At 40.5% G+C, this 15,289-nt stretch overlaps 1 protein-coding gene across 5 annotated transcripts in view; it reads right to left on the reverse strand.

The window, feature by feature from the left end:
• arhgef10la (Rho guanine nucleotide exchange factor (GEF) 10-like a) overlaps positions 1 to 15,289 on the reverse strand; it is a 311,778-nt gene that overhangs the window by 190,293 nt on the left and 106,196 nt on the right. For all 5 annotated transcript variants that reach the window (XM_041784009.1, XM_041784008.1, XM_041784013.1 and 2 more), the window contains 2 exons: positions 11,221 to 11,393; positions 1,592 to 1,707 (listed from right to left, as the gene is read on the reverse strand). In XM_041784009.1, coding sequence (XP_041639943.1) covers positions 1,592 to 1,707; positions 11,221 to 11,393 — 289 coding nt within the window. The remainder of the gene's footprint in view (positions 1 to 1,591; positions 1,708 to 11,220; positions 11,394 to 15,289) is intronic.

A 15,289-nucleotide genomic window follows, 5' to 3' on the forward strand; every position in this document is an offset into this window, starting at 1 on the left:
TCGTTTTAACGATACTGACCCACTGAATCAGTCTCGTGGATGAGCCGACGGAGCACTGACTTTTTCCACTTCTGTTGCCTTCTGAGTTTTTTGATGGGGTAACTTTTCATTAAAACTGAACTCCATAAGGTGTAGGTACGACACAGCAGACCAGTGTTTGATTTTCATGGCTGAATTTCACATACTGAAAGAAAAAATATGTTTTCGGTTCCCATAATGCTTTTTGTGTAGCTTGTGCCCCCCGGAAGTACAAACCGGCACTTTTAAAACGGTTTCTCTCTTAATGTGTGAAATGTAGCCCAAAAATTTAGCCTTTTAATCCCTACACCTTTTGAAGTTCCTTTTATAATGAAAAGACGACTCTTTTTTTAAAAAAAATTATTGTAGGCATCGGAGATTGGCAGAGCACAAGAGCACCATCGGCTCACCGGATAGACAGGTTCAGTGGGGCTGTACTCTTTGCTTGTAATTCATGGAACAATGAAAATGTGTCATGGGGTGTTGAATAAATTTACTTCCAATAAACGTCAGTGCAGATCTTCAGTGAAATAAAAGCAGCCTTTATGCTTTCTTTTGCCTGCATCTGTAAGCAGGTGATGGGCAGAAATCAGCAATTTATTGTCGCTAATTTTATTCCTCAGCCTGGTATCAACTCATCCAAACAGAATGTAAGTAATGCTCTAAAATTTGAAGACAGCCCTAAGTCTCACACATAGTGCAATGCAGGGGCAGCCAGTCGCTACACATATTAGCAGGAAATAAATTAATTGTCTCCTAAAACACCTAAGACACAAATATTTAGAAAATAAATAATTCTTGACCCTTATGGCCTGGGCCATAATGACCGAAATGCTCCAAAAATTGTATCCGTATGGAACTGTGGGCTAACTCTATCGTTGCATCCCTACTGCACATGCATTTTTTAGGTTATAGTGACGGATAACTTTGTAATGCATTCTCCCACATGAAGGACGCCACCTGTTAGCACGACAGTGATGTCTGGGTGTACACTAATAAAAAGACTGTGTTAATGTTCATATCAAATAAACATACATTTGATGTTAAACGCACAAGCTTAAAGCAGAAGGAGAAACAGCAGAGACAGACTACAGGCCGTCTAACGTCACATCTTTGACAGCCCTGCTAGCATAGCTTAGCACATGATTGTGATGATATCAGAGTGAAGAGGAGACCTGCTAAGAGCTAAAGTGCCGACCAGAGAATTTCTTTTCCATTAAGTTTTGTGATATGAAGAAGCTTCAGGAAGCTAATGGTGTTTGTGGAGCTGAGTGAAAGCCACCATTACCGCTAACCAAAGCTCTGAGAGTAGGAAAGATGAGTGCTGATGTGTAACACACCAGAGAAGCGGCTGTTAACAACAGACTCGTTGACAGATCGCAGTTGATGAGAACTGTAAATCCCCATCCTTACTCTGAGTAACGGTTATACTACAGTTTCACAGTGTATTTCTGCAGAGGACTCTTGGGGAAACTCAAAGGCTTTTAGCATTTCCTATGTTATATAAGAAAACACATTCCCCCTTCGAGACGGTCCGGCCACAGTTTAAGTGTTGACATGAAGGTCCACGTACCTGGTACATCCCCTGCAGCGTTCCCACCAGCAGAGTGACCTCCTCCACGACAGAAAGGTCATGTTGCAGCTCCTGGAGCTCCTGGTAGAGCCGTGGAGGACCCAGGATGGCTTTACCTAAGAGGTGGGTCACACGCAAAGCCTTAGAGTTTGACTTAGCACTGACAGATTGAATATCCTTTGAGAAAGGAGAAAAAGTACATTTTAAAGTGGCAAAACAACTTTCCACAGCTCCAGGGGAAGACTTTAAAATTGCTTTCCTGGCTGGCCGATAGTCTAAAACCCAAAGGTATTCAGTTAGCATTTATCAATATCAGATATTTCTCATTTATGAGAAAACAGAGCCAGTCTGTGTTTGATAATTAACCCACAAATGAACTAACACCAATCAGCCAATAATTAAAATGATACCTTAAATCTTCACCTCTTCATTAGGATATATGTTTGTTGCTTTCATTTATTTCTAACTTTATTGGGTTCTGCTCCCCCTGCTTAGATTCAGGCATTTTCACTCCCTGCCCTTGAGGTTTCTAACTGTTTAATTGTCTTTTCTCACCCTGATTAGTTTCACCTGTCCTTCATCAACCCTCCTCCCCTTTCTAAAGTTCTTGTGCTCGTTTGTCTGGGCCAATTCGTCTTTGCTCTTTGTTGTTAGTGTACTAACTTTAAAGAGTCTTAAAGAATTACTAGAGTGACCTTAGCTTTGTTTCTGTGTTTTTGTTTCATATTCTATTATTATCGGCCATAAGAGGCTCTCTGTGGTAAAATACCTCACCTCATATGCAGATTGCATGAATCAACTATCCTATCTCATCTACCTCATGTTAATCTGCACACATCCTTTCATGTTTTATACTTTAATCTAAGCATACCTGGCAAATAATGCTGATTCTGATCCATGCATTAAACAACACAATACACTTACACCCAGGGGAAATGAATCACATTTAACCCTGTGAGCCCTCAGCTATTTTTAAACATTTTGGCTCGCCTGGACTTATTGTCTCAAAAGAATGGTGCAACGATGGAACAGCCTGCCAATGATTGCCCAGGCCTGTCACAAACCAGTCCAGGAAAACATTAAGGTGGCTAACATTAGCCACTAGAGGCAGGAATGATCAAAAATAGATGGAAAAATTAGGGGTGGGAGAAAAAATCTATACAGCAAAGTATCGCGATATTTTGTCTGGTGATATATTGTATCATCTCATCCACCAAGTATTGTTTTTTTTTCAAATGAATTGCAAATACGAACTCAAGTCTATGATAATGGAAAAATAAAATCAGTTGTTTGGAGAATTTTTTGTCCCGTGAGCTCGGCAGAGGCGACAGTCACAGAGCAGGAGAAAGTTAGTACAACAAACATGGCAGCACCAGGGAAAGGACTTTAGGAATGCAAGCAGGGCACGAAACAGGTGGACATGACACATGAGGTTTGCAAGAAGTGCTAAATGAAAATAAAATAAGGTGGAAATAGGACAAACATAAAGGCAAGACGAATGATAGTCAGCTAAACAGTTGGTACAAATCGCAATATATCACAATATATGGTATCACAATACTCTACTGTATTGCAAAATGTTTAAAATTGCAATAATACCCATCGTGACCTAAGTATCGTGATGATATCGTATCGTGGATAACAATAATAATAATTATATTTTAGCATTAAAAATATCATTTGGGTTACAGAGCTTCTACATGTTGGTGTATTAACCATTGCAGAAACATAAAAAATGATTTTGGTTATTACCAATGCTGTTAATTTAGGGCAGCTGTGGCATAAACCTTACTGTGGTTAGGGTAAGGGTGGTCTAATCAATTTGTTAAGCACTGTATGTTGGTATGCAGTTTGACATGGAGTAGTTAGTTCAACTAAAACTGGATTCTCAAAGGTCACATTTTTACTCTTTTAAGACAAGTTTATATTGGTCTCAGAGGTCCCCAAAACATGCCTGTGAAGTTTGTTCCTGAAAGAACACTCCAGTACTGGGTTCTTGCACATGTACAAACCCTCTGTTTCAGCCCTGCTCAGAACGAGCTGTTTCTGTGTCTGTGGGCTTTAAATGTTAATGAGCTGTCAGACTCCGCCCCTGACTCCGCCCCTCTCAGGATTTGGCTTAATGGATGTGGCGCTGCTGATCGTCCTCTCAGATGCCAGCTGAGAGGACGATCAGGTGAGTAGGGCGGAACCTTTTTCAAAGGTGGGAGGGCCAACCAAACCTGGGGGCGGTGCTAACTCGCCACATGACATCATGAGGGGAAAATCTGAGAATGGCTTGTTTCAGCACACATTTTCTGAAAGGTGGGGAAAGGGGTGGGGGTGATTTTTCTGATTCTTGGGGGGACTGTGGACAGGCCAGGGGCACATATTTTAGTAGAAAAGCCTGAAAACATGTATTTTGCATAATATGTGATCTTTAATTACATGTGAAGATTTGAATCCAACCAAAATCACGCTAATGTGAACTTATAAATGTAAGACTAATAAACTTAAACAATGTAGATGGAGATGACCTTACACATGACATAAAAGTCAAATGGCACAAATGCTTAACATAGCATTTGCTGCTTGCTAACTTGTTGCAAAGTCAACCAGAACTCGCTGCTAGGGGAGGTCGCTGTCGGACATACGTCAATCAACAACTACTGTATGTAGCACAGGACTGGTCACTTTTCACGTTAATATAGAGTGCAAAAGAATCTTCATATTGATTGGTTAGGACATTGTTCATATTCAACATCTGTTGTTGATACAGAGATATGATTTTCTGCCCAAAACTAGTGCAGACTGTAGCTGTCTGCTCTCCATAAAGCTCTGTTCAGTGCAGTGATGTCTGCGTGTCCAGGGTGTAGCTATAGAGTAAACCTCAGCACATATTTTTCACCCAAACATGCTGAAAAGTCCTGACCTTACTGTGTTTTGCAACAATTTGCCTTTAAACATATTTTTTGTTAAGGAAACAAAAGATTTAACATCATAGACGACCTTTATACGTATGATAAATGTATGCTTGATGCATAAAACAGGGGTTATCAAGTAAATTTGCCCAACCTTGGGCCAGATTTAGTTTTGACAGAGTCTCTGGGGGCCTGACTTTCAAACACACAAATATTAAATAGATATTTTGGGCCAATTAACATATTAATGTATACGTATTAGTATTAGTATTTTCTTTCAAATCCTGGGGAATGGGCCCTTCCCAATTGTGATTTAACACTAATATTTACCAATTTTGGCACCTTTTAATCCCTTTTCACTACATCATTTGGCCATTTCTGCAACATTTTTTGCCACTTTTGACCCATTTTTGAAATTTTTTGCTGCTTTTAAACTAAGTTTTGCCACTTTTTACCCATTTTGCCACTCTTTAACCCTTTCTAGCCACTTGCCTTGCCCTAATTATTGCCCCTGTGTGCCACTTTTTAACCTCTTTTCACTACTTTGCCTGGCTATTCTTGCTATATTTTAGTTAATTTTTGATACTTTTCCCCCTTTTACCTCTAACCCAATTTTTGCAATTCTGTAATCCTTTTTACCACTTTTCCTTCATGTTTAATCCGTTTAAATCCATTTTTGGCATTTTCAACCACTTTGCCACTTTTTTAACCCGTTTTCATTATTGTTTCTACAGTTTTGCCACTTTTAACCTGTTTTTTTGACTTTTTCCCCCCTTTTTAACTCTTTTCACCACTTCTTCAGCCAATCTTTGTCCCTCTGTGCCACCCCATAACCCATTTTGCCGCTGTCTAACCCCATTTCACCTCTTTTTCTGGCCATTTTTGCAACATTTCCACCAGTCTAAACCTATTTTTTAAATACATTTTAAAAAAATGTACTTATAATGGCTGACAAGTGAATTTCTGTAAAAACAGATCATATGTTTAGTCATTCTAAAACTACTCAATATTAAATGCTATAATATTAATTTTGGGGTGGGTTTAACAGCTGCAGACATTTAAAGCCAAACAATATCCTTAAAACCACATCATCTTCTTTTCCTCCTTTTCTGAATTTAATGATCTTCTGGGGCCGGATGGGAAGCTTTAGGGGGCCTGATATGGCCCTCGGGCCGCCAGTTGATGATCAGTGGCATAAAGGGTTACAGCTGGAGGTGTTGCTGCTAGACCACAGCATTTCTTTAGAGGACTGCTGCAGTCCATGATTTGTCAGGTGACAGGTCCAGGCTGTTTATGGTAGAATAGAGAACCTACACTTTATATGGTAGATACTCCTAATGTTATGGCTCATCGTGTACAGGTATATGCAAATGGAGAAACTACTCCAATATAAGCATTCAATTCAAATGGAAATTCAAGGTTGAAGTGTCCTACAGGAGAAAAGCCGAAGAAAAAAGGTGAAAAAATCTTCAGAGAGCCTGTGAAAGTGCAGAAAGAAAAAGTTGCTTTTTTGCTAAAACTCCAGTGGCACTAATAAAAGAGGTTCGATGTTGACAGGATCGATCTTCATTATTTGTTGAACCACAGAGGCTGAATTTATGAGTAAAAACAATCAGATGGAGAAACTGTTATTTGGAGCTATGATGCCCTTTTGCTGGCCAAAAGGAATGCAGGTGTCTCATTAGACGCAAAATTCAACATCGATTGGAGGCGCGCTACCTTCAAAGTCTCTCTCTGCTACTGCTGCGAATCGATAGCTGTGTCTCCCCCTGTCTGCCATCCTCCATCCCAGCTCCCCATGGCCCACATCTTCCCAGCAGGCTCTATGAGAGGTGCCTAATTAAATTCTGCAGGTAGATTTTGCTCGGGAGCTGTCCTGCACTGTCACTGCTGCCACATAAAGAAAAGTAGCAGAGGAGCTGAGCTGTAGATATGCAGGCTTAGTGAGGCAAGGGGGGCTCACACCTTTTGTCTACCCACGTGCACAAATAGAGTGAGAGAAGAGCTGAGGGAGGATGGGGAGAGGGATGAGGAGAGGGGTGGGATTGTTCATTTGTAGCTATTGAGATTTAATGGGATCTTTGTCAGAGGCAGCAGGTGACATCTGTCATTTGTGCAAAGAAATCAATAGGTGAGATGTCTGAATATAAAACGGTGCAAGCTGCAAGAAGAACAATGTCTCTCTGTCCTCTGCAGAGGGATTGCATGGACCCCTGTACAGGTCCGTAGTCTTCTGGGGCCTGCTGTTGGCTGCAGCCCGAGAGGTGAATGTGCTGAGTTGTAATCCAGCGTAATCCCGTTGGTGAGGCAGGATATGGTTTTCACACCAAGACATGGATATCCTCACCGGCCGCCAGGCACGTAGCTAAACAGTGTGAGGAAGGCCGAAGCCCAGAAGGGTCCATCCCTGCTTTCTCTGGAGTAATTCAGTGATCTAACAAGGAGCTGCTGTGGCAGTGACGCTAGCCAGTGGATTTAAAGACAATGCAGCTTCCACACCTGCATCAAAAACCTCCTCTGATCCGCAGCCAAAACCCAGTGGTACGCCTCTGATTGAGGAAAAAAACTGTTCCCCTGATAGCGGGTCAAAAGAAAGGCAACAGTAAGGGAGGGGTAATGGGGGCAGAGTGAAGGCAGGACTGGGTCAGAGTAAACAACAGGAACACGGTGCTTTCTAAAGAAGAGCACAGGAGGGTTTCTTAGTCATAGGCTTTACTTTTGCACGCTCAGACGCATTTTAATCAGCCTTTTTGAGCTTTTTTTCACTCCTGTTGGAGAGGATATTAACATACTTGATGGATTAACTTGTGATTCTTAATCTGTTGTAGTAAGATGGCTTTTTATTACAAGCTGATGGGCTGCATGGAAACTAAGAGAAGGAGAAGAGAGAGAGACATTTTCAAGGATAGCACCCCACGTTTTAGAGCAACATACTGGGGAGCAAAGTCTCCTGATTAACGAAGGCCAACATGCAATGGTGTTTGCTGAAAGTTTTTCAGTGCATGTTGATCCCATGAAGTGTTTCAGACTCATAAATGATACTACAGCAGGTAGCCCATTTATATTGCAGCTGCAAAAGTGCATGCACCATGCACCAAGGCTGTGGTCCCAGGCAGGTGGCCTGGGTTCTAATCTGGTCTGTGGTAGAGGGCTGCATTGGGAGCAGGATCCAGTTGGACCAGGGGCGTGGCTAGGGATTTTGGGCTCCCAGAGCAAAAATACCCCCCCTTAACTGGCTAGCCAAGAAACAAACGTTGCATCAATTTTTACAAATATATGAATTTTAATGTATTTTTGAGTCATAATTTCCCCATTTATGAGCAATATTCTTTCTATGGTTAGACTGTATTTACTTGTATTATTTCACAGCACTGGACTGTAGCATTTGGACATTTTTCAGTAAGTATTTATTTTACTCTATTTGATACAAATTTCAGTCTGTTGACCCATTCATTTTGTCGCTTTCGATTCAATAATGACACTAATTACTATGAAAAATAGATAAAAACACACTTTTCATTGCAGGCCCCTCCATGGCCCCTTCCTCTCGTGGACCTGGGTAAGCAGTACCTTTCCCCCCCTATGCTACACCCCTGAGTTGGACCAAATCCCTATCTTGACTTAAACTACATTAAAATGTTGTATCAGTGGACTAATATTATCATAAGAGTATCTTCTGTCTGTTGTTTCACTTAATACAGTAATCATTCATGTTAACAGAAGAAATCTGTGCACGGTCAAAATATTTTAAGGTGTCATGGGTGGGAAAAAATCAGACATGTAACGTTCGGCCTATTTTCCATTAAATTATTTGCCCTTGGAGAGAACTTATCAGGGAATCCTTTTGTATAGCCTAGCTTCACAGAGCATCCTGTTTGAAGGGACTACACACTGGGATCACTGGAAGCTAATGCCATTACTACCGCCAAGTACCTCATACAACTCAACTTTAAAAACAGCGGAATATACCTTTAGCCATAGAGGATAGAAACTTGCAATGGATAAAAGATAGAAGAAAATGAATGATGGGGATGAAGAAAGTCAAATATGTGGTGTTAGATGGTGCAATTACTTTTAATATTTTCATGTTGCTGTCTTACCCTCAGTTTCTACATACAGCGTGATGATTTCTATCAGGAGTCCGCATTCTGTGTTGTATTTTGAAATAACTGGATATTCTATGCTTGTTACTTCCTGTTAGGAGCTTTCTGATCGATGGGAGCTGACATGGTTTGGCAGCGACCGGCCCTGAAGATAGACCTGCAGCATGTCTCGAATGAAGTGGAGCAGAGTGTGAAAATTGAAGGTAAGAGTATCTTTATAAATGAGATGTTAAAATGAGCAGTTTGCCTTTATTTTCCATCGTGTGAGGACAGGAAGAGGACCCAGGAGAAGCCATGCTATGGCAGATAATCTATGGAGAGTCTTAAAGGACAAAATAGAACTTATTAGAATAAGTGAGTTTATTTCTGCCCTTACTCTTGGTGATTAACACTTTGACACTGACAGCTATTGAAATAATCCAGTGGTTCTCAGATAATTTAATAAAAAAATAACAATATTTTATAAATGATTTCAAATTCTATATTTACCAATTTTAGGACAATATATGCATTAAATTAGTTCAATGAAAAATCAAAACATGGTTATTTGCTGAGATTTAAATCAAAGTAATAATAAAAGCTGTAAAAAGTCTGCACAGAGAATCGTCTGGGCCCCGACAAACCTAGAGAAGGGCCCTCCACAGTTGTGATTTATTAATGATAGCAATTCATGTGTGTTTTATCAGTAGCTTTGGTGCTAGCATCCTGGCTAATAGTTCCCTCATTTTGGAGCTGAAAAGTGTGTCAAACTATTATTATTTGGTTCCAATGTTTAAAGTAGTCTTGTGCCACTTTTTAACTTTTCCCAACCATTTTTGCCACAGTGAGTTTCCAATTTTCATCATTTTTCTCATTATTAGTGGCCATTTATGCCTCCTTACCCATTTTTAGACACTTTAAACACATTTTTGCCACTTTAATCCAATTTCACCACCTTTTCTGCCCATTACTTCCACTTTTGAGACATTTTTAGATTTACATTTTTAGGACGGCTGCATAGTCTGGCAATGAAAAAGAAAGATATCTGTTGCTCTGATAAGAGTGGTTATTGTTCAGGTTAGAATAAAATATGGAAATCATGGCTTAAATTTACAATGGAGCATGATTTTGCTGACCTCCATGGGCTGCCAGTTTGGCTGAGCCCCAGAAAGCGCTCCCCTGTATCCCCCTTTATGGGCAGCCTTGTCTGCATGTGACTATTCTCAATTGTGCACGGCTGTGTTCAACCACCTTCAGGTACAGCCTAGTCTCTGGCACCTTTATTTTTGGGGTCACGAGTTGAAAAGGTTGAGAACCCCTGAAATAATCTAACTCTAAACTAATATAAACTAGCTTAAATAGGAAATAACTTTATGGAAAGCATTACACTTTAAAAAATATAAATAAAGGCTCTGCCCTTGCCCTAGGTTCACTGTAAATCTGTGGGAGTCACAACACTTCACTTGGAATTGCTCCAGTATGTAGATCTGACAGACTGGAAGAGAAACAGCCAGACAGAGGCGAAGGCAGACACAAGAGAGACAGGCGCGCGTTTTACCCTAAAGGCCAGCTTTCTTCAATAAAGAGGAATGCCAGGGTCTGCAGAAGATGAATAATGACTCCTCTTTGAGCCATGCTGAAGGAGTGCAGGACTCAGACTAGACACCCCACTGAATGACATCACAGGGGATGAAACTATAAATAGATGGGACAGCCTGTCTGAAAGAAAATTTGGAGAACAGCCCTGCAGATGTTCAGGGAGGTTTCTCTGGATAGACATGATTAAGGTGACCGCAGTGTGTCAGAAAAGTTGAATAAAGGAGGAGAGGATGTCAGAGTGGAGGATCCAGCAGTCTCTGTGGGGCGCAACGATGAAGAGGAAGGCGCAGGAAAAGCTGCATCGAGATGTGACCTTAAATGATCCCAGAACCTTGCAGCAAAAGTTGTGAGTATACACTACCTGAACAAAAAAAGAAATCCACTGAGAATCTAAACCGAGGCTGCATGCTGAAGATGACACAGGTATTTCTGAAGAAGGCTTCATTAATATTTAAGTCATGGAGCTGCAACTTTCAAAAAAAAGCCTGTACCATTACATCCTGATAAGGTTTTGTATCTCCCTTTGTCCCATGGTGCATTTATCAGGGATCTCGTCAAGCTCTGTATACACCCTAGTTTAGTGAGGGATGCTGGGAGAACTAGTGTTTCAACCAGCGATTCCTATCTACAGCTACTGGCTCTCTAATTGGGCCTGGAAAGGGAGGGAATAATCTCTGCAGATTGATGACTCCTCTCGAGATGTGTTTGTGGTCTATCAGAGAGTGAAATGAGACTGTGGGGATGCTGTGGCAAAGCGAGGGGGAGGGGTGTCTCTCTTCCGCCACATCTCTCTCCAAGATAAAACACCCAAGGCGGATGGGAACAAGTGACCGTCATCACTATCCTCCTCGCAAACACATCCTCAATCAGAGTGACAAGCAGCGCAGATGCATTGCCGGCCCTCCACGGGACACTTGAGAACAGAAACAGATTAGCCGTGCTGAGTCAGAGTGAGGAGCTGAGACCAGAAGTCAGTCCAAGTGATGAGATTAAACAGAGGATGACATACGGGGGGAAGGAATGAGACAAGACTGCTTGACATTTTTACCTGAGGTGCACACGCTGCTTGGCCGCCGAGCTCCGCTCTGTTGGTAGAAGGTGTCCTTGCTTTGAGAGGCGTCCTGCCCCACTTCCACGACCTGCACCTGCTGTAAGGGGGCGCTCCACTTCATGGTGTACTTAGGGCCGACAGGGACCAGGCTGCTGATATCTGGAGGGCCTCTGATAGTGATAAAAAGAAAAACAAATTGGAACATGTTTATGACCTAAACTTGGTCCTTTAAAGCCTTTTGACACACAGCGTTTTAAAATCCTTCTCTTTATGGTTCATACTGACTTAAACCCACTGTGTGTAAATTTTGCCTCTGGGGGCATTCGATCAAATAACGACAAAAAACAACATCAAAGATCCACCTGTCCGTGCAATGTGACAGTGTGGACCCACTAGACATTTCCAAGGCAAGTAGAGTCACACTTTAGGCTGTATCTGTCTCCACAGCTAACATGCAATTTGTTCATCTACAAGCTTTTACAACAAAAACTTTGTCCAATTTTGTCCACTTAGAAGGCAATCTAGAGAATAATAATAATAATAATAATAATAATAATAATAATAATAATGTTTATTTTAGGGCTGTCAAAATTGGAGCGTTTATGCAGATTAATCCATCATCATGATTAATCTGATTAAAAATTTTAATGCAATTAACCCATCTACAGCGCAGAATGACTCAAAATCCCTCAAACATCTCTGGCAACACATTTTGGGCAGTTTGTCCAAGTAGGGTTACCGTCGAGCATGCCGTTGAGCATGCACAAATGGGCCGGTGATCTGGTAGTGACCAACCAACTCGATATGGAAGACGCTAAACAGCACGTTAGCCCTCTCGATGAGAAACTGGAGTACAAAAAAACCAAGACAGAACAGTCGACCCACATAAAGTATTATGCACATTCTGCAGGAAGGAGTTTTCTTTTCACTGAAGCACTTCCAGCTTAAAATACCACATTAGCGCGAAGCACATGTTTGTCGGAGGTTGAGAAATGAAACGCGATTAATATAGATTAAAAATGAATCACTCAGATTTAATCAAGATTCATCTAAATTAATCCACAGCAACCCTGTGATTAATCTGATTAAAATTGTAATAATTTGACAGCACTAGTTTATTTAGCACTTATCAAAACCAACAGCACTAAGTGCTTCACAAAAACATCAAAGTTCATCGGTGAAAAACAATAAAAAGAAAAATAATCATTGATTTCAAAAAAGAAAACAACAAGTAGTAGTTACACGGTTTCCAGACTGAAAAGAAAAATACAAAGAAAAGAAAAAAACACAATATCAAATTTTGCCCACTAAACCCCCAAGCTACCCTTTAAAAAAAAAAAAAAAAAAAAACATTTGCCCTTAAAGGCCCTTTTAGGTCACTGGATATATTTAGAAATATTAAATATGAAAAAAAAAATCCTTTTTGTTTTAGTTATTAACTCCAGTCCCCATAATGTACCGCAAATGTGAGTTCATTTTCATCATTTTAACCCTCTAAATGCCAGTTTATTCAAATAATGCCACTTTTTGTTCTTCTTAATGAATGCAAAGCGGATTTTTTGTGCAGGGATTGTCAGTCTAGGATATACCAATGATTAGCAGCAACTCTGATTTTGATTTGAATTTTGAGTATTACTTGTGAAATTACAAGAAAAATTTAAAAACTCACACTGTCCCCATTGCAGCCCTAAAAGGGACACATTCACAATACCCTTCATAAATAATAAAAACATGATACAAAAATGGCATTCATTTCATTTTATCAACTTTTAAACTCTGAAATGAAATTGATTCATAAATGTAATTTTTTTTAGTTGTTATCATTTGTTTGTTTGTTTGTTTGTTTTTTTCAGACAGTTAAAAATGCACAATTCTGTCCTAGGCTAAACTGCTATTACCAGGTGCATCTGCATGAACAAATCAAGGTACCTGGCTGCATTGTTTACATTCTTGGTTGATTCTTGGTTCCCAAACTTTTTTATTTGATGCAGACATGGTTCTAAAGGTCAACTAATACAAAGACAGTCCAGAATACATTCCCACCATAAACAAATCCATGTTTTTATACCATGGCTATCAGATACAAAAATATAGCTTTTCTTGGTTTAATCAATACTTTATTTTTTCAGCAGATTTCAGTGCGTGTTTTGGCTGCATCTACACACTTACCTGCAGACACACTAATTTCTCAATGCACATACACACCAGACTGTGACATCCATAGAACACATCCAAAATAGTTTCAGTTGAAATAATTCATCCCACTGGTCTACAGCCACTGTAACAGTATATCCCATCAGTTCAAACAAGGTAATTATCTCCCACAACGCCTCTCTGCAAACATAGAAAAACAGCAACATCTGGCAGTAATTTTTTCGTGTGTGTAATTTTTAGCCTCTAAATGGCAGTGTTAGAGAAGAATTAACATGATTTCATATTTCTGTACTGCAATGGCAGTCAAATGAAAATAAGTGGCTTCAATGATAGTCAATGGGGCCAAAAAGGGCTCCAAGGGGAAGACTGCCAGTTTTTTGTCTGCGCAGTGGAAAATTTTGTCAACACAGTGTGGATGCTGAAATTCCAAAAATTTATTAGAAAACGAACACCTCATCTCAGCATAATAACTACCAAAATTAGACCAAAAAAAACAACTGAAAGGCCCTGAAAGGGTTATATGAGGGCTAAAGGGTTAAGAGATCAACTTAGAGGGTGCTTTGTCATTTTTTTCCTGAATAGAGGGCAACCTAGAGGATTTCCATCATGTTTCATCCACTTTAATCGCAACTTAGAGGACACTTTCTCAACTACAATCCACTTCAAGGGCAATCTAAATGGTGCTTTGGCAAATTTGGTCAAGTTACCAAGAGGACCCTTATAGCATTAACTCTTTAGAGAGCAATCTAGAAGCTTTTTAGCCTGCAACCCCTCAAATAAAGGTGCCGGAGACCTGGGACCCCCACTGTACCTGAGGATGGTTATAACATACCTGGACAAGCTCCTCAAAATATTGTCCATACCACATTGCTAGTGACAACTTCAGTAGAGGGGTTATTCTCTAAACAGAAGCTGACCAAGACATAGCACAGGAACAGATGTGGGGAAGGCAGGCTCTCTGGATTTATGCTGTAATCCATTGAGAGCCAAACAAGGTCATTCATATCTCCAAAACACATGGCCAAAAGAAGTTCCCTGTGAAATAAACGGCCTAATAGCTCATGAATCACCCTATGTATGCATTTTAACTTACTGAAGACACTCTTCCAGAGCTTTTGCCCCAAAAAAAGAGCTCTGATAAAAGACCTTTCCTCTCATACTGCTGACGTTCGAGAAAGAGAAAGTTGTTAAAAAGGCCAGAGTTAGAGGAAGCAGAGAAAAAAAACAACCTGAGAAAAATTCCCTCCCTATCCACATTCTGCCAACAGCACTACATCCAGCTCCTCATAGGAGGAGATTCTCTTTGAAATGTCATGAAGAAGACTCCAGAGAGGGAATTAGAATCTGTATGATCACCCATGTTCCTCGCCAAAATTGTACCCCTGGCTGTGAGGAGGAGTTCATTGCTATTCATGTATTCCTGTAATCACGCCGACAATCAACAATGTGATCGGTTTGTCGAGATCCTGCGGGGCAGACAAAGTCAACTCCGGGACACTTGAGTTGAATGAGACGTGTAGTGATAATTACTTTGAAGGCTGAAGAAGAAGAGGGGCTTTCAGCGACAATTTTGACAGCAGCTTTCGCAAAATGTACAAAATCCCTTTCCAGTGTGCTCCTCGAGAGAGGGAGAGGACGTGAAACTGGAGAGAGAGATGTGATCAATGGCACTGTCACATAAGATAAATTGGAAAGAAACCAAAAAATGTTTTATGTCAGTTATCTAGACCTCCTGTAGCTGTAGTTAGGCATTCTACCATTTGTTTAACGCTGATAAAGCTCCTGCAACCCAAGATAGCGCTCAATACCCCTAGCAGCTATTTCTCTTTGCTATGCAGTTTGCCAAAATATCCTTGCAAACCCAGGGCACCCCATTAAAGCCCTGTGCCACCTATTAGCAATTTCTCCTCAG

The sequence above is a fragment of the Cheilinus undulatus genome, linkage group 3 (assembly GCF_018320785.1).
Source record: "Cheilinus undulatus linkage group 3, ASM1832078v1, whole genome shotgun sequence".
Classification (NCBI taxonomy): domain Eukaryota; kingdom Metazoa; phylum Chordata; class Actinopteri; order Labriformes; family Labridae; genus Cheilinus; species Cheilinus undulatus.